The following is a 19,352-nucleotide window of genomic DNA, read 5'->3' as shown; positions in this document are numbered from 1 at the left end:
AGGGAACGTGTAACGCCCCACCCAGCAGACTGTTGACCAATCGCGTTCACGTTGTCATGCTACGTCACCCAATGTTGGGTTTCTGAGCTAGCGTCATTCACTCCCATTTCCCCATCTCCTCAAAGGGATCAACTCAATTCAAAGGGCTTTATTGGCATGGGAACATGTTTACGATGCCAAAGCAAGTGTAACAGGTTAGGTATATCTGGCCTCGTTTAGGTGTCAATGAAGGAAACCGCTCGGGCTGATCTTCTTCGTTGGGGTTTAACGGCTGTTGGCATCCAATATTATATTGCATTACCGCCACCGCGCGGGCTGATCGATGTTGAATCAATTACGTCATACTGCAAACGTGTTGACGTTTCTCTCCGTTTTTCGCTTGACGTGTTATTGGTTTTCGTCCATTGAGAATGCGGAGACGCAAAACACTTCCGATATGCTGTCTATTTTCTAGGGTTTCCACTATATAGCACAGCCACAAAGTCAAAATTGTCCATATCGTAAAAAAATTGTGAAAACAAAAAATATATTTTGGGTTTTAATTTAAGTTTATGCATAAGGTTAATCACACTGCTGAGGTTAGTTTGAAAATCACATTTTAATTAAGTTAAATTAATGGGTTTTTAACTTTGTGGCTGTTTTAACTAGTGACGACCCTTTTCTAGTTTCGCTAGCTGTGGAGCAGTGTGAACAAATTTCCGAACAGATCTATTTTCGTAGATAGCCGCCCAAAAAGAGACCGAAATCAAGGTAATATAAACATATAGCTCGTTAAATACATGCTTGTTTGGTTATATATTCGACCTTGCGAAAATGGTTCGTTGTATTTTAATAAACAGCAACGTTACTTGACATAGCTAGCTAGTTGGCTAGGTAAGTTAGCATGCTGACAAGCAGAATGAATGGGACTTAGGGCCATTCCGTACTAGCAAGCTAGCTTCTCCACATGTGTTTTAGCCTGTTTGCTAGTTAGCTATCTATGCAGTTGGTTAGCTGCGCCAACTGGCACGTCTGTCTTTTCAAATTAGGTTGTCGTTTGTGTCAACTTGAGTAGCTAGTTAGGTGTTGAGCCAGCGATATGAAACCGGGAAGTTATCCAAGATAAATGACTATTAACTAGGTAGCTATGTGACATGTCATCGCAGGGTATAGATTGCTGTCTGTATTATTTGCCAGCAGTATTCCAGACGCAACTACACAGGTTGGGGTCTAGTTCAAGGCAATGTGTGTCATTGCGAACCCAGCCTTGAATGTTATGCGAACCCAGCCTTGCTAATGTGCTAAGCCATTGTAATAAGTACAAAAACTAGTGACAGGTCGATGTCAGAGTAAAAGAGAACAGTAGCTAGTTAATATTAAGCATGCCCCATAATTTAGTTGTTTGGTTCAAGAGTTGTGAATTGTTTAATTTCTGTTGCTAAATGTTTTGTTGCTGTTGCAGATGCCTCCAAAGAAGGGAGAAGGACCAAAACAACCACCACTGATTGGACGTTTCGGGACTTCTTTGAAGATTGGGATTGTGGGATTGCCGAATGTTGGGTATGGACATGACGACAATTTAGTAGTTGCCCATGGTTGTAAACTAGGGTTTGGAGAATCATTAGCATGATTGACACTATAGGGCCAACTAGGGTTGCATATTTTGGGGAATATTCAGAGGAGGAAACTACGTGGGAACATATGGGAATTAATGGAAATATATGCAAATTAATATTAATACCATTTAAATGTAGATGTTTTTTGCATTGGATATATTTACCATATCATATGGAGACAGAAACATAAATATTTTACCTTCTCATAAGTAGATATCGTCACTTAATGCCTAGGTTTACCTCCACTGTACTCACATCCTACCATACCTTTGTCTGTACATTATGCCTTGAATCTATTCTTCCACGCCCAGAAATCTGCTCCTTTTACTCTCTGTTCCGAACGCACTAGACGACCAGTTCTTATAGCCTTTAGCCGTACCCTCATCCTACTCCTCCTCTGTTCCCCTTTTGATGTAGAGGTTAATTCAGTCCCTGCAGCTCCCAGCACCAATCCCATTCCCCAGGCGCTCTCATTTGTTGACTTGTGTAACCGTAAAAGCCTTGGTTTCATGCATGTTAACATCAGAAGCCACCTCCCTAAGTTTGTTTTATTCACTGCTTTAGCACACTCCGCCAACCATGATGTCCTAGCCGTGTCTGAATCCTGGTTTAGGAAGGCTACCAAAAATTCTGAAATTTCCATCCCCAACTACAACATTTTCTGACAAGATAGACCTGCCAAAGGGGGCGGAGTTGCAATCTACTGCAGAGATTGCCTTCAGAGTTCTGTCATACTATCCAGGTCTGTGCCCAAACAATTCGAGCTTCTACTTTTAAAAATCCACCTTTCCAGAAATAAGTTTCTCACCGTTGTCGCTTGTTATAGACCCCCCTCAGCCCCCAGCTGTGCCCTGGACACCAAATGTGAATTGATTCGGAGTTCATACTGTTAGGTGACCTAAACTGGGATATGCTTAACACCCTGGCCATCCTACAATCTAAGTTAGATGCCCTTAATCTCACACAAATTATCAAGGAACCTACCAGGTACAACCCTAAATCCGTAACCATGGGCACCCTCATAGATATCATCCTGACCAACTTCCACATCTGACCACATCTATCATATGGTGTCCAGGGCACAGCTGGGGGCTGAAGGGGGTCTACTTGCACATCATCATCTGCACATCTATCACTCCATTGTTAATGCTAAATTGTAATTATGTCGCCTCTAGGGCAATAAATAGGCCATAATCGTCTACATTTGCACACACTGTACATATATTTTTCTATTGTGTTATTGACTGTATGTTTGTTTGTTTTTGTGGTTTTTGTCGCACTGCTTTGCTTTCTTGGCCAGGTCGCAGTTGTAAATGAGAACTTGTTCTCAACCGGCCTACATGGTTAAATAAAGGTAAAATTTAAAAAAAATACTTAATTGCAAATGATTAAATCCTTCCAATAGAAATAAAAACAAAAAACTATTTAGTTACGAATTGAACTTTAATTAAATGAGGTGACTCTTCACATGGGACGATTTCGCTGAACAACAAAAGGAAGGGAATATTGAATGATCCCCAATGGTTCGTCGCATCTCCCAAAAACATTTTCAACATGTGATAGTCTAGAAACTAAAGCTTTGGTTGTCTTCCTCCCAGGCTTCCCTGGACCTCCTCAATGTCCACCTCTTGAACATTAGACTCTGAGTCCTCATCTTCACTGTCACTTTCCAACCTTGTTGAGGATGGCTTGTTGTCAGGCTCAAAAAGCCTCAAATTTGCCTGGATGGCCACCAATTTTTCAACCCTTGTATCGGTCAGCCTGTTGCGTGCTTTGGTGTGTGTGTTCCCAAACAAGGACCAGTTGCACTCTGAGGCGGCTGATGTTGGTGGGATTGAGGATGATGATGATAGAGGCAACAGGGGAAAGAGCCTCTACAAAGTCCCTTCCACCAGGTGGCTGATGAGATATGTTGGCACGACTGCCATATTACATTTTCATCCCAAAGCCCTTGCTTGGAAGTGTACTTCGCCAGACTGCCAAGAACCTTGCTCTCATCCAGACCAAGGTGGCAAGGCACGGTAGTGATGACACCATAGGCCTCGTTTATCTCTGCACCAGACAGGATGCTCTTGCCAGCATACTTGGCAGAAGTCTTCACACTTTTTGATGTATTTCAGAACTGCAGTTTCCTCTGCTTGGAGCAACAGTGAAGTGGGCAGGGCAGTACAGATTTATTCTCTTACATCTGCATGCAGAGTCTGAACATCAGACAGGATGGCATTGTCTCCTTCAATCTGTGCAATGGCTACTGCTATAGGTTTCAGGCTGCTTACCACTCTCTCCCAAAATACATCATCCAGGAGGATCCTCTTGATGGGGCTGTCCATATCGGCAGACTGATATTGACATTTCTTGGAGAGACTCCTTCCCCTCTAGGAGACTGTCAAACATGATGACGACACCACCTCAACGGGTGTTGCTGGGCAGCTTCAATGTGGTGCTCTTATTCTCACTTTGCTTGGTGAGGTAGATTGCTGCTATAACTTCATGACCCTTCACATACCTAACCATTTCCTTGGCTCTCTTGTAGAGTCTATCCATTGTTTTCAGTGCCATGATGTTCTTGAGGAGCAGATTCAATGCATGAGCAGCACAGCCAAAGGGTGTGATGTGAGGGTAGGACTCCTCCACTTTAGACCAAGCAGCCTTCATGTTCGTAGCATTGTCTGTCACCAGTGCAAATACCTTCTGTGGTCCAAGGTCATTGATGACTGCCTTCATCTCATCTGCAATGTAGAGACCGGTGTGGCTGTTGTCCCTTGTGTCTGTACTCTTGTAGAATACTGGTTGAGGGGTGGAAATGATGTTAATTATTCCTTGCCCACGAACATTCGACCACCCATCAGAGATGATTGCAATACAGTCTGCTTTCTCTATGATTTGCTTGACCTTCACTTGAACTCTGTTGAACTCTGCATCTAGCAAGTGAGTAGATAAAGCATGTCTGGTTGGAGGGGTGTATGCTGGGCGAAGAACATTCAGAAATCTCTCAGATGTGAACCAGTTGCATACACAGCTCGAGCAAGACATTCATCAGCATTTCTCTGACTACGTACCTCCATTGAGTCAAAAACACTTCTGATTCCAGGAGGACCATGAGCTCTTGCTATTAATAAGGTGTCTGATTCATCATTTTCACCTCGAATAGAAGTAGAGGGACTTTTGTCAGAGGTTGCTTGTTGTGAGCGCTGAGGGAACTTTATGCACTTGGCATCTTTGTTGCATTCTTCTTAACATATGATTTAGCACAGTGTTTGCAAATGTACACAGCTTTTCCTTCTACGTTAGCTGCAGTGAAATGTCTCCACACATCAGATAGTGTCCGTGGCATTTTGCTGTAAAGATTAGAAAATAAATAGTTTAAAAAAACATACAGTTCCATGTACAGATAAATAGTTAAGCAGTTAGATTAAGCAACTCCTTTGTAAGATAAATGTTTTAAAGTTAAACATGTATGGAAACTGGTGAATTAACACTCCTCAGTTAGCAGGCTCAAACAAGCTAAAACCCACATGGTAGCAAAAACGAACTAGCAGAAATTGTTAGAAATGATTTAAACACACTTTGCTGTAGGCTACTATTTACTAGTTAACAAAAAATCATGTATGTCATATAAAACATATTCACCCCACACAGTATTGTAATCAAAACTTACCAAAAAGCATGTAGTCCTTGGCTCAGACAGTGTAGTAGTGTGGGCTCAATAGCATCTCATAAGTGTGCAAGATCTTGAGAATCAGCTGTACATGTGATGGAAGAATGCACTGTGCATGCAGAGGGTTGGAATTCCATTGAATTTGCGATAGTTTAACCAAAATATGCCACAAGACCTATAATTGCCCTATGTGTATCCCACAAAAAGGGTTCACTGTTATAAGCTAACTTTGTTTGATGAATTTAAGCAAAATTCCCGGGCTTAAGTTTCCATGGAAAGTTTCTGACCCTTTGCAACCCTAGGGCCAACCCAACCTGTACTGTGCTGGCTGCATGTCAGTACAGTGCAAATCAGACAACAGTATCTGCTTTGGTTGTTCAGAAGACCTTACCATGCAGATGTCTTGGGCTGTAGAATAGTGACAAACTTTGTCTTGTCATTTTTGTCTACAGGAAGTCAACATTCTTCAATGTGCTGACCAAGAGCCAGGCCGCAGCAGAGAATTTTCCCTTCTGCACTATCGACCCCAACGAGAGCAGAGTACCCATCCCTGACGAACGCTATGACTACCTCTGTACCTTCCACAAGCCCCTCAGGTAGGGTTGTGTTTGTGAGCAGAGTGCACATTCATGTAGAACGTTACAACTACTTCTGCACCTTCCACAAGCCTTGGCAATGTGTGTATGAGTAAACGCTCTGTACATCAAGTTTGTGTGTGTGTGTGTAACTTCTCTTTCTCATTGGACAGTAAAGTCCCAGCATTTCTGAATGTGGTGGACATAGCTGGGCTGGTGAAAGGAGCTCACGCTGGACAAGGACTGGGCAACGCCTTCCTTTCTCACATTAGTGCCTGCGACGGCATCTTTCACATGACACGTGAGTTTAACACACACTCGCAGAAACACACACTTAAACGCTCACTGTAATCCTGGTGTACATTTGTAATGCCAAATCCGCATTAAAACCGCAAGCATGTGGAGTTTCCATTCTAATCAATGGGGCACTCACACCTACTCGATGCTAGCACAGTTCAGATGTGCATGAACAATATACTCAATTCCTATTTTAGCAGCTTTGTGACATCTAGCACCATTGCATAACCTGGACATAATTGTGTGTTTCTGTGTGTGTAGGTGCGTTTGAGGATGAGGACATCATCCATGTGGAGGGTAATGTGGACCCAGTGAGGGACATTGAGATAATCCATGAGGAGCTACGGCTGAAGGATGAGGAGTCTCTTGGACCAATCATAGATAAGTTGGAGAAGACCGCCGTCAGAGGAGGAGACAAGAAACTCAAACCTGAATACGTGAGTAGTGTGTGTGTGTGTGGGGTGGTTAATGAGTGCCCTATTGGGTCTGAGACTGAGGTCCGAAGCTGTGTGTGTGTGATTCAAGCGCTTGAAACACTTTTCCATGTCCTCTCATAGATTGTTTGAGACCCACAGGCGTGCCTAGGGAGAAGGGGCCACGGATAAAATCAGAATTCAGCATTTGTTTACTCATGTTCTCTCCTTTCATTCCCTTCTCTCGTTCCCTTCTTCCCTCATCCCTTGCTCAGGACATCATGTTGAAGGTAAAGAACTGGATTTCGGAGGAGAAGAAACATGTCCGCTTCTACAATGACTGGAATGAGAAGGAGGTACGACTATGTGTGTGTGCTCACAAAAGAGAGGGAGCAGAGTACCATTAGTTGCAGGGGCCTGTATACCAGCACACACATATAACCCAGTGTGTTGTGTATGCAGATCGATGTGCTGAACAAATACCTGTTCCTCACGTCCAAACCCATGATCTACCTGGTCAACCTCTCAGAGAAGGACTACATCAGGAAAAAGAACAAGTGGTCAGTGGGTTCTCTTTCTTAATTCCTTATTTCCTGTCTTTCTGAATCTTATGTTATTTGGGTTGTGATGCCTGGCAACCATTATCTGAGGAGCTGAAATGCTACTTGTTGAGGGTCTGAACTTTGCTTGCAGTAGGGGTTTATTTTGTGATTGTGGCATTTTGTGCAAAATAAACACAGACAGTTTTGTATGCTCCAAAAACCCTGATCATGTTTGGTTTATTAAAGAGCAACTTCAATCAAAAATCAACTTTGTTATTCTAATATAGAGGATTTTTTTCTCTATGTATATACATAGGATTGTTTTCTCTTAAATATACATTCTTTCCCAGGCTGATTAAGATTAAGGAGTGGGTCGATGCCCATGACCCAGGAGCTATGGTCATACCAGTGAGTGGAGGACTTGAGGCCAAACTACAGGACATGACCGACGAGGAGAAGGACAAATACTGTGAGGAGGCAAAGACTCAGAGGTACACACACGGACAGATCAAACACGCAATGAACACATTTTATGATATTGCAAACAGTTACCTTAATAACTGTGCGTGTGTGTATTGCAGTGTACTAACTAAGATCATTAAGACGGGTTATGCAGCTCTGCAGTTGGAATATTTCTTCACAGCAGGACCAGACGAGGTTAGAGCGTGGACTGTCAGGGTAAGAGACACACCGTTTGGTTATCTCTCTCTCCCACAATGAGGTGCGGGTGTGACTATCAAAGCGTTATGTATTACTCCTCTGTACTACAGAAAGGCAGCAAGGCGCCCCAGGCGGCAGGGAAGATCCACACTGACTTTGAGAAAGGATTCATCATGGCAGAGGTCATGAAGTTCCAGGACTTCAAAGAAGAGGGCACTGAGAATGCTGTCAAGGTGTGTGTGTACTTGTGTGAGGCTGAGAGAAAGATTTACTGTGTCATAGGTGTAGATGGCATGCCATAAGTACTTGTCAAAAGTATTTTGTCTGATCTTATCTGGATAAGACCATCTGATAAAGATGGCTCTGTACTGGATGATCTCTGTTTTGCGAGCTCTGACCCAACTTTGCTACTTTGTGACTATTGGCGTTTATTTTTCCTTTATTTTCACAGTGTATCCATTATCATTTCTTATAACCAACAATAACATCATATCAGCAGTTACTTATCCTAATCCAGCTTCAACTTTGACTCATCTGCCGTGGGCTCTTTCTGTAATTCCACCCCAATTTTCCGGGTACCCAAGGGGAAACGTTGGCTTTACAGAGGGGGAATCCTGGTGAGATTAAGGCGAAGGGAAAACCGGCCACCATTTCCCTCCATTCTCTTTGCCAGTAATAAAATGAATGAGATTTTGATTGTGGATTTGCTACCAACGAGTCTCTTGTAACTGCAATATTCTCTACTTTTCTGAAACATTGCTTTTGGACATGGCTATCCAACTCAATGAATTCTCCATTCATCGAGTAGATAGGACAGTAGATTCATGGAAATTGAGAGGGTGAGGAGTGTGCCTCTATATCAACAACAACATGGTATTCTGACTCGAGCGCAAGCACGCCCCCATCCACATCGACAGGGCTGCAGTGTAGTGGGTCGAGCTTCAAGTTCCAAATTACTAAGGACTTAATGGTCCACACACGCGCAGTCATGAAGAAGCCCCCCCCCCCAGGAGGTTGGACAAGTTTGGCATGGGCCCTCAAATCCTCAAAGATTTACAGCTGCACCATTGATAGCATCTTAACTGGCTGTATCACTGGTAGGTATGGCAACAACACCACCCTCGATCCTATGGCTCTACGGGGGGGGGGGGGGGGGGGGGGGGTGCGGACAGCCCAGTACATCACTGGGGCTGAGCTCCCTGCCATCCAGGACCTCTATATCAGATGGTGTGAAAGGAAGGCCCGGTAAATCTTTTGACTCCAACCACCCAAGCCATAGACTGTTCTCTCTGCTTCCGCATGGCAAGTGGTACCGGTGCATCAAGTCTGACACCTACAGGCTCCTGAACAGCTTCTATCCCCAAGCCATAAGACTGCTAAATAGCTAACAAAATGGCTACACAGACTGAGTTGACCCTTGTATTTTTTTCTATACACACTCACGCACACTGACACTCCAACACACACAACATTTATACTGACTACACACACACACACTCACATACAATCTTAATTTATGCTGCTGCTACTCTGTTTATCATATATCCTGATGCCTAGTCACCTTACCCATATACATATCTACCTCTATCGCTCCAGTATCCCTGCACATTGTAAATATGGTATTGGAACTGATCCTGTATATAGCTTCTTACTTTTTTGTGTTCTTCTTATTTTTATTTGTGTGTGTTTGTTCTACCTTGTTATTTTTTAGTACTACATTGATATTGATCACTGCATTGTTGGGTTTAGAGTTTGCAAGAAAGGCATTTCACTGTACTTGTGCACGTGACATTAACTTGAAACTTGCTAAATGACTTTGTATAGTCAAAGTTTTTCTGGTTTGATTTGTCCCATAGGCTGCTGGGAAGTACAGGCAGCTGGGCAGGAACTACATCGTGGAGGATGGAGACATTATATTTTTCAAATTCAACACACCCAATGCACCCAAGGCAGCGAAGAAGTGATGGGACCAACGCGACCAGTACAATAACACAGGGTTCTTGTGTTATTCCTGTCTCATTTTGTCCTCGAGGGCAGCAGTGTCTGCTGATTTTCTCCCCTCTCCCTGATATTATGAATGTGAGGATAGAATTAGGATGATTGATTAATTCTATGTATGGTAGGATGAAAATCAAGTGCACACTGCAACCATTGAGGTCAGTACCAGGTCCTGAAGTGTTTCCTGGTCAGTTTATTTGGTCAGGAAAAACTCCTAGCCCTAGTCAGGACTGATTGGAACAAGGAGGGACCATTATTATTATTTTAAGTAAAGTAGGCATCTCTGACCGTGCCTGACCAGAAACCACTGACGTGACTTCCGTATTTGCCCCACAATACAAAATCTGCCCTGGTGCCTTTTTTTTGTTTTGGCTTGGGACCCTGATTATCACACCTACCCATACACTATTATATGAAATGTATATCTTTGCCCACCTCACAAGACATTGCTGCAACATTGTGAATAAGAGGAAGATATAAATCAGTCTTCTGACACCCCTGGCCATGTTCATATTTGTGGAGGTGAATGTTGCTTTCATTTGTTCTGGTTCCGAAAGGAAAACATCAACAAGCTAGCTAGCTACTAAGCTAAACAATGGAAGGTGCACAATCCATGGCTACAAAGCTAGCTGGCTAACTAGCTACCTACTCTGTAAGTTAGCTTGATGTGCTAGAAATGAATAGAAACAAGTTACTAAAATAAATGTTTTATCTTCTGAATCAATTTGTTTATCCTGTCTTGAATGTAGAAGTTTTAGCATTTTTGGGAGGGAGATCACACACTATCTCAGACTTTGTCAGTGGATCAGGTTGTCTCCATGGTAACCAGACACTTTCTGCCATACAGTACATGCCTTCAAGCTACCATAAAACCCCTTTAAGTATACCCTTACCTAAGGAAAACGTTTGAGGGACTCTATGCAACACTCCAATTCCCTTAGGTAAGGGGAAATTATAAGATGTTTTGTGCAACTGGGCCCGGGCCTGACACAAGCATTTTCATGGAAACGCATGTACTGCAACCACAATATGGGTCAACAATACACTCAATAAAACAAGACAACAGATTCAGTTTGTGTTCAAATGTGTCTTAATTGATGGGTGTTCAGGTGCGTGTTGAACCAGGGTGTGTGTTGTACTTTGAAGTGGATGGGGATGCTTGTAACAGGCTGGGGGAACATGTTGATACTGCAAAATAGATGACATGCACAGTGACAGGTTCTGTGCATACGAGTCTGCGTCTTGGTTCATGCAAAAAATATTCCTTGTTGCAATGACTATTTCCCAGCACATACTCTTGGACATTTTCAGCAAAACTGAAGCAGTTCCTTACAAAAAGCAGAGGCAATGAGCAACATCTGGCTGGCAGCCTCACAGAATGTAGCCAAGATGTTCACGATCACGGCACTTAAAAATAACGGCGCTTAGTTGCAATGTTAGCCAGCTAACCTAGTAGTGTAACAAGGTGAATATGCGGATAGATTAATACGAAAAATATTGTAACTTAAACGGTGTTGCAATTACATTTTGGCCATTTTCCCAACACTTCCTGCTCTAATTTCAACCATAGATTCCAGATATTTGAGGTTCTTTAAAAACAAACAGGAAACCGATATCCCATGAAATTCACGGACATATCGCTTGGCCATAGAAGTCTCACCAAACCCCAGCGCTAACCAATCAATTTTGAGAAGAACGGCGGGACTTCCTGTTACGTTCTTGTTAGCGCCCCCCCTTTTTGTGTTTCCCTCACTTGTCAATCAAAATAGAAAAAAATCGACCCGAATTCAACGATCAACACAAGCCCGCCTTTGATAAAAGATAATCATGTTCGGAGTTTAGTTGATCAGATAATCTTTCGATTATTACCATTCACGACATGACTGGTACATAACATTTAACCCATCGAAGCATACAACCAACCGGTGAGTTTGTACGTTACAACCGATAGCAAAGCAGGCTAGCTACGGCTTTTAATCTTTTGCAGGAGACCTATGCTAGGTAGTTAGCTAGTTAACAAAAGTAAACATTCAATCTGTGTCGAAATCCGCCTTGAAACATTGTCGCAAAGTTAGGGTTTGCCGTTTATTCTTCATCGACTGAAGTTTGTTGTCTCTTTGCAGCATTTTAGGAGCGGCAAGCTGTGAGAAATGTAGTGTTTTGCTCAATTTTCCTATCTCTCCATGCTAGCGCCAGAGCAACGTTTGAAACAAGAGGAAATGGCTACCGCGGACGTGGAAGGCAGTCAAAGCGAATTCCTACAGCACGGCGGAGCCTCGGAAAACCGGGTACCCCAACATTTTCTATCTCGTATTTCGACTCATCCGAGCTACTACTGTGTGATGTTATTAGCTAGCTAGAAGTTCACACGTTTTAAATGTTGCAGGGGGTGTAAAGCTAGTATACTTCCGCCGCTGTGTTCCCCGCTATAACGGCCACCCACTTTACCCCTCTAGAACCCGCCCATAGTGGGTAGGACACAGCCCGTCACTTGGTCAGGTCGCCGATATTTAGCTCGTCTACCTGGGGCTAAAGGGGTACAGTGGGGAAAGGAGGGGTGAGTGGGGAAACCGAACAGGGAACGTGGGAATCTGTGCACCGGACTACAAAATATCTCCCCCACGCCCATGTTGTAGCGATTACGTATTTTGTCTAGCCACTCTAGCTCTATTCGTTGGATGGTAGAAGGGACTCTTAGATGTTTTTTGTCTAGTTGTGGTGACTAGCTCTCGAAAACCCTTCTCCCTATGTAGACTGTTTGGCTCCATGTGAATTACAATTCCGAAGCTGTGTTTTAACATTTAGAAACGCCAATCATTGCTTTCAAAGTGGTTTTCAAAACATATGCTAATATCCGCCTTATCTTTAATATCAGCGGGAAATTGTCTTTCAAATAAAAAATATAGTAACTGTAGCAGTTTTGCACAGATCGACAAGCTGTGTGCCTCCAGTTGATGAACTACACTTCATCTCCAGTCATGCATACACACGTGTTCGTGGCCGCCAATGTCTCTTCTGTCTTTGTAAACAAGCGATGTAACATGGAGATATGGCCGTGTGAGAACACAAATCCTATAAAAGGTGTGTAGTAATTTAACCTTTTGTTTTTTTTAAATAAATAAAAAAGTATTCCTGATATGAAAAAACGTACCGCAAGCGATGCGTGTTAATGTTTAGACTATCGTCGGAGCTCTTATTAACAAAACTTTCCTGTCGGAATATACTGTACTCGTCAATAGGCGCTGAATTGGGTAGGTGCGTTACATGCTTGACGAAGTTTGGATCCTTTCTTATCAAACCACTTAGCTAAGCCATATAGCGGATTCAGAAATATTTAGGTTCATGGTTGATTTCTAATTTTTCCCTTATTAAGTGAAATGTCTTGATACTACTGTATTATTACTAGTCCAATGTTGCAGATACCTATAATATAGGATTGGATATCTATTTTAACAAGATCCACAATAATTGTCTTGTCTGCTGACACTCTATTGTGATATCAAACCATACTGCATGTCATTTTGCCCTATTCACAGCATGGAGTCTACACCCTGATATCTGTCTCGGTACCTCTAGCTCTCCTCAGATAGTACAGAAATGTCATTTCCAAATCAATATTTTTGCTTCATGTTCTTTGTGAACTACAATGCAACAGCATAAGACTTATGACCAATGCCGTCTGTAACTAGATCAACTTTTTGCATTCCACAACAGTGAATCTGAGTAATAATTTATGAATGTGTGTCTTCTCTCTATCAGACCACAGACATGACCGCCATCCAGCTAACAGGTTCAGACCGTTGGGAGTTGTTAACCCCGGTCTCTACTGGGAAGGATGCGCAGCAGGGAGTCGTCCACATTCCTAACTCTGGCATGATGACCTCTAACGGCCAGTATGTTCTCCCTATCGGGAACATGGACAGTCAGCCCATCTACGTCACAGCATCTGGAAACGACGGCTCAGCCAACGGAGTATCCAGCATACAATACCAGGTAGTGTACTGTACACACACATGCATATACACTACATGGCCAAAAGTATGTGGTCATACCTTCAAATTAGTGAATTTGGCTATTTCAGCCACACCCGTTGCTGACAGGTGTATAAAATCGAGCACACAGCCATGTAATCTCCATAGACAAACATTGGCAGTAGAATGGCCCGTACTGATGAGCTCAGTGACTTTCAACGTGGCACCGTCATAGCATCCTATCTTTCCAACAAGTCAGTTCGTCAAATTTCTGCCCTGCTAGAGTTGCCCCAGTCAACTGTAAAAATCGTCTGTCCTCGGTTGCAACACTCACTACCGAGTTCCAAACTACCTTTGGAAGCAACGTCGGCACCGAGCAGCCGCACACATGCATAAGATCACCATGCGCAATGCCAAGCGTCTGCTGGAGTGGTGTAAAGCTCGCCGCCGTTGGACCTTGGAGCAATGGAAACGGGTTCTCTGGAGTGATGAATCACGCTTCACCATCTGGCAGTCCGACGGACGAATCGGGGTTTGACTGATGCCAGGAGAGCGCTACCTGCCGAATACATAGTGCCAACTGTAAAGTTTGGAGGAGGAATAATGGTCTGGGGCTGTTTTTCATGGTTCGGACTAGGCCCCTTAGTTCCAGTGAAGGGAAATCAACGCTGCAGCATATGATGACATTCTAGACAATTCTGTGCTTCCAGCTTTGTGGTAAGTTTGGGGAAGGCCCTTTCCTGTTTCAGCATGACAAAGCCCCCGTGCACAAAGCGAGGTCCATACAGAAATGGTTTGTCGAGATTGGTGTGGAAGAACTTGACTGGCCTGCACAGAGCTCTGACCTCAACCGCCCACGAAAATCTTTGGGATGAATTGGAACGCCGACTGCGAGCCAGGCCTAATCGCCTAACATCAGTGCCCGAACTCACTAATGCTCTTATGGCTGAAACTGCAGCAAAGTTACAACATCTAGTAGAAAGCCTTCCCAGAAGAGTGGAGGCTGTTGTAGCAGCAAGGGGGAACCCACTCCATATTAATGCCCATGATTTTGGAATGAGATGTTTGACGAGCAGGTATCCACATACCTTTGGCCATATAGTGTGTGTATCTACACACACACGCACTTGCACACACGCACCTCTGTTAGCGGAATGTCCAGTACCAGGTCGATTATCATGTTAGCCCTTACACACACTATTCTCTACACACAAATGCTGAACTCTCTCTTCCATGTCATCCCTCAGATCCACAACTCAGATGGAACTCTGGCAGGCTTCTCTGCGCAGGGATTGGACGATGGCTCGGGCCAAATCCAGCTCATCCAGGACGGTAGCCACGGCAATATCGGAATCAGCATCGCCACGACGACAACCTCTGACCTCCTAACACAGGCTGGGCATATGCAGCAGATTCAGGGCGTGTCATTGGCCGGGGGCACAACCTATAGCGGCGCGGTTCCCATGGGGCTGTCGGGGGGTAACATAACTTTCCTCCCTATCAACAGCATAGACCTCGAATCACTAGGGCTTGCTGGCGCTCAGACGGTTCCCATAGCAACAACAACCGACGGTCAGCTGATCATGGGCTCCCAAGCGCTGGAGGGGCAGGAAGGTGCAGCCAAACAGCTAGCGACCCTAGTTAGTGAAGCTAACGGTAACCCAGACCTCTATGTGCCAACAACCTCATCATCCCAGCTGCCCGAGACCATCGACGGGACGGGGGTTCTGACCCAAGCTACTGCGGTGTCTGCCGGGGTTTCAGACCCATCCTCAGAGAACTACAACTCCCACAACCACCTGCAGCAAATACAGGTCAGTCATATGACATAGAATTCCCTAGGCTTTATTCCCAGCGCCCTATACCACATATAACAGTCATATTACAGTGAGCCATGATCCAGGAAAAAAGTTCCTAGTCTTGTTTAACTTGTCTTCAGCAGATCATATTGCTATGTACGTTGCTGTAGGTCCTCCTCGGGACACTGTCCTAAGAGCATGGCTGAAGAAAATACCATGACTGAATTAAGTCTGTTTCATCCAGGTGTCCACCTCTAATGCCTCGTCCCTCTCCCAGCCCATCCTACAGCTGTCGGGAGACAACCAGGGTGCCCAGGGACAGGATCTATCCCAGTCTGGGCAGACGCTCCAGAGTGTCCAGCTAGTCAACCCAGGAACCTTCCTCATCCAGGCCCAGACAGTCACTGCTTCAGGACAGATACAGTGGCAGACCTTCCAGGTAGGTTGTGTGGGTGTGTTTATCTGTTTGACTACCGTACGTAGGTGTGTGGGATCATACATGTGTAACTCTTTCTAACGCTCTCTCTCAGGTCCAAGGGGTCCAGTCTCTGCAGGGCCTCCAGCTCCCTCAGGCCCAGGGGGGCCAGCAACTGACTCTAGCCCCAGTCCAGGGCCTCTCTATGGGTCAGGGAGGATCCATCACCCTGCCTAACCTCCAGACTGTTACAGTCAACTCTATAGGACAGCCAGGGATTCAATACACACAGGGAGAGGAGGCTGGCAGTCCTGCCGGTAAGAACATGCATATGTATACACACACACACACACACACACACCACACACACACACACACACACACACACATACAAACTCTCCATCTTTCTATTTCTTTCTTACTTTGACTCTCTCTCTCTCACACACACACACACACATACACACACAACTATCTCTCCCCACAGACATCCAGATAAAGGAGGAGCCAGACTCTGAAGAGTGGCAGCTGAGTGGTGACTCCACCCTCAACCCTAGTGACCTCAACAACCTGCGTGTCCAGATGGATGACGAAGACATGGACATGTCCACCGGGGACGGCAAGAGGTTGAGGAGAGTCGCCTGCACCTGTCCCAACTGTAAAGAGGCTGGAGGGAGGTGGGTTGGAAAGACACACACACACACACAATATATTAACACAAATGTATATAAAAAGGGTGGATCCTAGCTTTTAGCTGTGGGTTAATGTGGTCGAACCGCATTCTATACTCAGTAGGGTCAGTTTCTACCACGACAATTGAAATTCAAATGACTGCAAGAAGTTGACTTTGTGTGTGACCCCCAACCCTCTCTCTTGTCACCCCTTCCCCCAGAGGGTCGAGTCTTGGTAAGAAGAAGCAGCATATCTGTCACATCGTGGGCTGTGGGAAGGTGTACGGTAAGACTTCTCACCTCAGGGCTCACCTCAGATGGCACAGCGGAGAACGGCCCTTCGTCTGCAACTGGATGTTCTGTGGCAAGCGGTTTACCAGGAGTGACGAGCTACAGAGACACAGACGGACACACACGGGTAGGAATACACACTAACGCCATCTTCACTACATAACACAACCTTAACCCTCACCACACTTATTCTTTCATCACTCTCTACCTCTTTTTCTCCCTTTCATTTCTCTTTCCAGGAGAGAAGAAGTTTGTGTGCGCACAGTGTTCAAAGAGGTTCATGCGTAGCGACCATCTGGCCAAACATATAAAGACTCACCAGAACAAAAAAGGTGTGGCTTCCTCCTCATTGTCCCCACCCCCCAGCGACACCATCATCACCGCAGACGGAACCACCCTCATCCTTCAATCAGCTGCTGGTGCCCATGACCTCCTAGGCAATCAGGAGATCCCGCTGCAGCTGGTCACCGTGGCGCCCGGTGAGGTCATGGAATGAGGGCGTGGCTTATAGACTGGCCAATAAACAGGGACCGTATGGGCTTTTCTCCCCCCCCCCCTTTTTTTTTTTATATATGAATATATATATACGTAAATATATATGACAAATATATATATATATTTTAAGTAAGAGTTATCATGACTTTATGTTTTTTATTTGCAGTCTTTTTATAGGCAGGCAAACCAATGACATTCAATGTTGTCACTATGTACACACAAACAATGACGCACACACACTCTCGCAAACATGAATACTCACTACGAAATGCCTTATTTTGTATCATACTGTTGTATAAAATGCTGGAGATGCATGTGTTTTTTTAAGCTTTTGCAGATCATGTAATTGTGTTAGGATGCAAGGAATAGGAAAGGTGTAGTAGCCCTCTCTCTAGAGCGATTGATTGATTAATTGACTATATTGAATCATCAATCGCTTTCTCTAGAGAGTGTGGGTGTCTATTGAGAGACTACATGTGGCTTCATTAACTCTTCACCTGAAGCGACAAGAATAACACCCTTTTAAGACCTTGTGAACGCTGTCATAGCCATGATATAACACTTTCTTCTTTTTTTTATTATAAAACACTATGACAGTTTATAACAACCAATATCTGCATAATGTCAGACCTTTGTAATGTAGAGTTGGGCTTGCACACTGATTCTCCAACACACCTTTTATTTGTTAACAATGTTCTGATCAATTAATGTTTGGATTGATTGAAACTTTGCTAACCGATAAAGTTATGTCTGTGTGTGGACACTGTTTTTTTCTTCTCCATGTAGATTTTTTTCCCCAGCCCTGTACCCAATGAAAGTGATGTGACCTCATGCTATTAAAGCTTGTGACATGCCCTGTAGTTTCAGGTGAAGTGTTATTAGTGGTTGGATTGATTTGATGATAAAAGTTGGCCTTACATGCTGATCTAGGGTCAGTTTAGCATTTACCCCCCCCCCTTAATGTTTGAGGTTAGGATTTGGAGAGGGTAAGCTGATCCTAGATCTGTGCCTGAAGGAAACTTTGACCCACAACAGAATGTTTGAGTCATCAGTCTAGCCAACACGAGCACACTTGCAGTGCTTGCTCAAGTCAAATGTGTCTTCAGTTAATTCGTTTTTTTAAAGTTATTTTTTTCTCACTTGTGTTGTATAGTCACATTTTATATTCTTTTTCTATGACTAGCTTAGTCTGGGACTTGTCAGAAGGAAGCATCTCAGATTGTTTTTTACCCATGGAATTAAAATGAGTTCAAGGACACAGGTCTGAAAATCAACTTGATTTCTCAATTACCCACCCAAAATGGTGGCAACATTTTGAACTTGCCATTTTTGCATTTCTGGAACAGTTGAGGTTCACTGACCAGTGCATTGAACATTTCAAATGGTACATCAAATATGGCCGCCGGAGCACGCACCCACTGCAAGACATTTAGTGGAGTCCAATTTTCTACCTTTCTCCCAAAGTGTGTACTCGTTCACTCACCCTCATGGATTTACATGGAATTTATTGGGAGTGGATTATGGTGGAAACTTCCTCCAGACATTTTTCTACCAATCCAATCTGGGTGAAGGGTTGAATCTAAATTGCAATATTCAGTTCTACTCATTCTAATTCTGTAATGTTCCCACTGCTCTCTTGCTAGTTGTTACTCATTGTAAAGGAAACAATCATGCCATTATTATTTCTAAATGTTATTGTAATCTTTCCTGTCCGTATGTGCATGTCTTAGCGTCCACTTACCTGTATATTATCTTCTATTCACATTGTTTATAGAAGCCATTTTCTTTAGATAAATCATTTTGTTGTATCAAAAGCTTTTTAATTTTATTTTTTATTTTTGTGTCAAATTTGAATGTTACTTTTTGTAAAACCTTTTTTCAAATGGATCGTAATTAAAGTCTGAATCCTTCCAACGTGCGTGCCTGTGTGTCATACTAGTTATTGTATGATAACAGCAAAGATTATTCCTCTGGT

General features: G+C 43.8%; 2 protein-coding genes across 5 annotated transcripts; both read left to right on the top strand.

Moving 5' to 3' along the window:
• The first annotated feature begins 434 nt into the window (after positions 1-434).
• Positions 435-10,462, top strand: LOC106574521 (obg-like ATPase 1). The gene is made up of 12 exons (XM_014150447.3): positions 435-578; positions 666-750; positions 1,442-1,539; positions 5,706-5,849; positions 6,002-6,129; positions 6,387-6,562; positions 6,814-6,894; positions 7,001-7,098; positions 7,431-7,571; positions 7,662-7,758; positions 7,851-7,973; positions 9,597-10,462. Exons 3-12 carry the CDS (start codon positions 1,442-1,444, stop codon positions 9,702-9,704), a joined length of 1,194 nt encoding a protein of 397 aa, XP_014005922.1. The 5' UTR covers positions 435-578; positions 666-750; the 3' UTR covers positions 9,705-10,462.
• A 1,041-nt stretch (positions 10,463-11,503) lies between these two features.
• On the top strand, positions 11,504-19,295 carry LOC106574522 (transcription factor Sp3). 4 transcript variants are annotated; one of them, XM_014150448.3, is made up of 9 exons: positions 11,504-11,663; positions 11,929-12,026; positions 13,498-13,731; positions 14,957-15,523; positions 15,753-15,947; positions 16,039-16,240; positions 16,408-16,597; positions 16,813-17,009; positions 17,122-19,295. In XM_014150448.3, the coding sequence occupies exons 2-9, from the start codon at positions 11,958-11,960 to the stop codon at positions 17,376-17,378; spliced, it is 1,911 nt and encodes a 636-aa protein (XP_014005923.1). In that variant the 5' UTR covers positions 11,504-11,663; positions 11,929-11,957; the 3' UTR covers positions 17,379-19,295. The 4 variants fall into 4 exon arrangements, with proteins under 4 accessions (XP_014005923.1, XP_045553654.1, XP_014005926.2 ...); XM_045697698.2 differs by lacking the exon at positions 11,929-12,026; XM_014150451.3 differs by lacking the exon at positions 11,504-11,663 and having other exon boundaries at positions 11,922-12,026; positions 15,786-15,947.
• Positions 19,296-19,352: the final 57 nt, after the last annotated feature.

This window comes from Salmo salar, chromosome 16, assembly GCF_965601325.2.
Source record: "Salmo salar chromosome 16, fSalSal1, whole genome shotgun sequence".
In the NCBI taxonomy this organism is placed as follows: domain Eukaryota; kingdom Metazoa; phylum Chordata; class Actinopteri; order Salmoniformes; family Salmonidae; genus Salmo; species Salmo salar.
This window is presented reverse-complemented; position numbering and strand designations above follow the sequence as displayed.

Excerpts from the sequence above, each read along its gene's own strand:
- LOC106574521 (XM_014150447.3), top strand. The coding sequence starts at position 1,442 with ATGCCTCCAAAGAAGGGAGAAGGACCAAAACAACCACCACTGATTGGA. Across the intron at positions 6,563-6,813 it reads AGAAACTCAAACCTGAATAC|GACATCATGTTGAAGGTAAA; the intron begins GTGAGTAGTGTG and ends TCCCTTGCTCAG. Across the intron at positions 6,895-7,000 it reads ATGACTGGAATGAGAAGGAG|ATCGATGTGCTGAACAAATA; the intron begins GTACGACTATGT and ends TTGTGTATGCAG.
- LOC106574522 (XM_082962889.1), top strand. The coding sequence starts at position 11,922 with ATGCTAGCGCCAGAGCAACGTTTGAAACAAGAGGAAATGGCTACCGCG. Across the intron at positions 16,598-16,812 it reads TGTAAAGAGGCTGGAGGGAG|AGGGTCGAGTCTTGGTAAGA; the intron begins GTGGGTTGGAAA and ends CCCTTCCCCCAG. Across the intron at positions 17,010-17,121 it reads ACACAGACGGACACACACGG|GAGAGAAGAAGTTTGTGTGC; the intron begins GTAGGAATACAC and ends TTCTCTTTCCAG.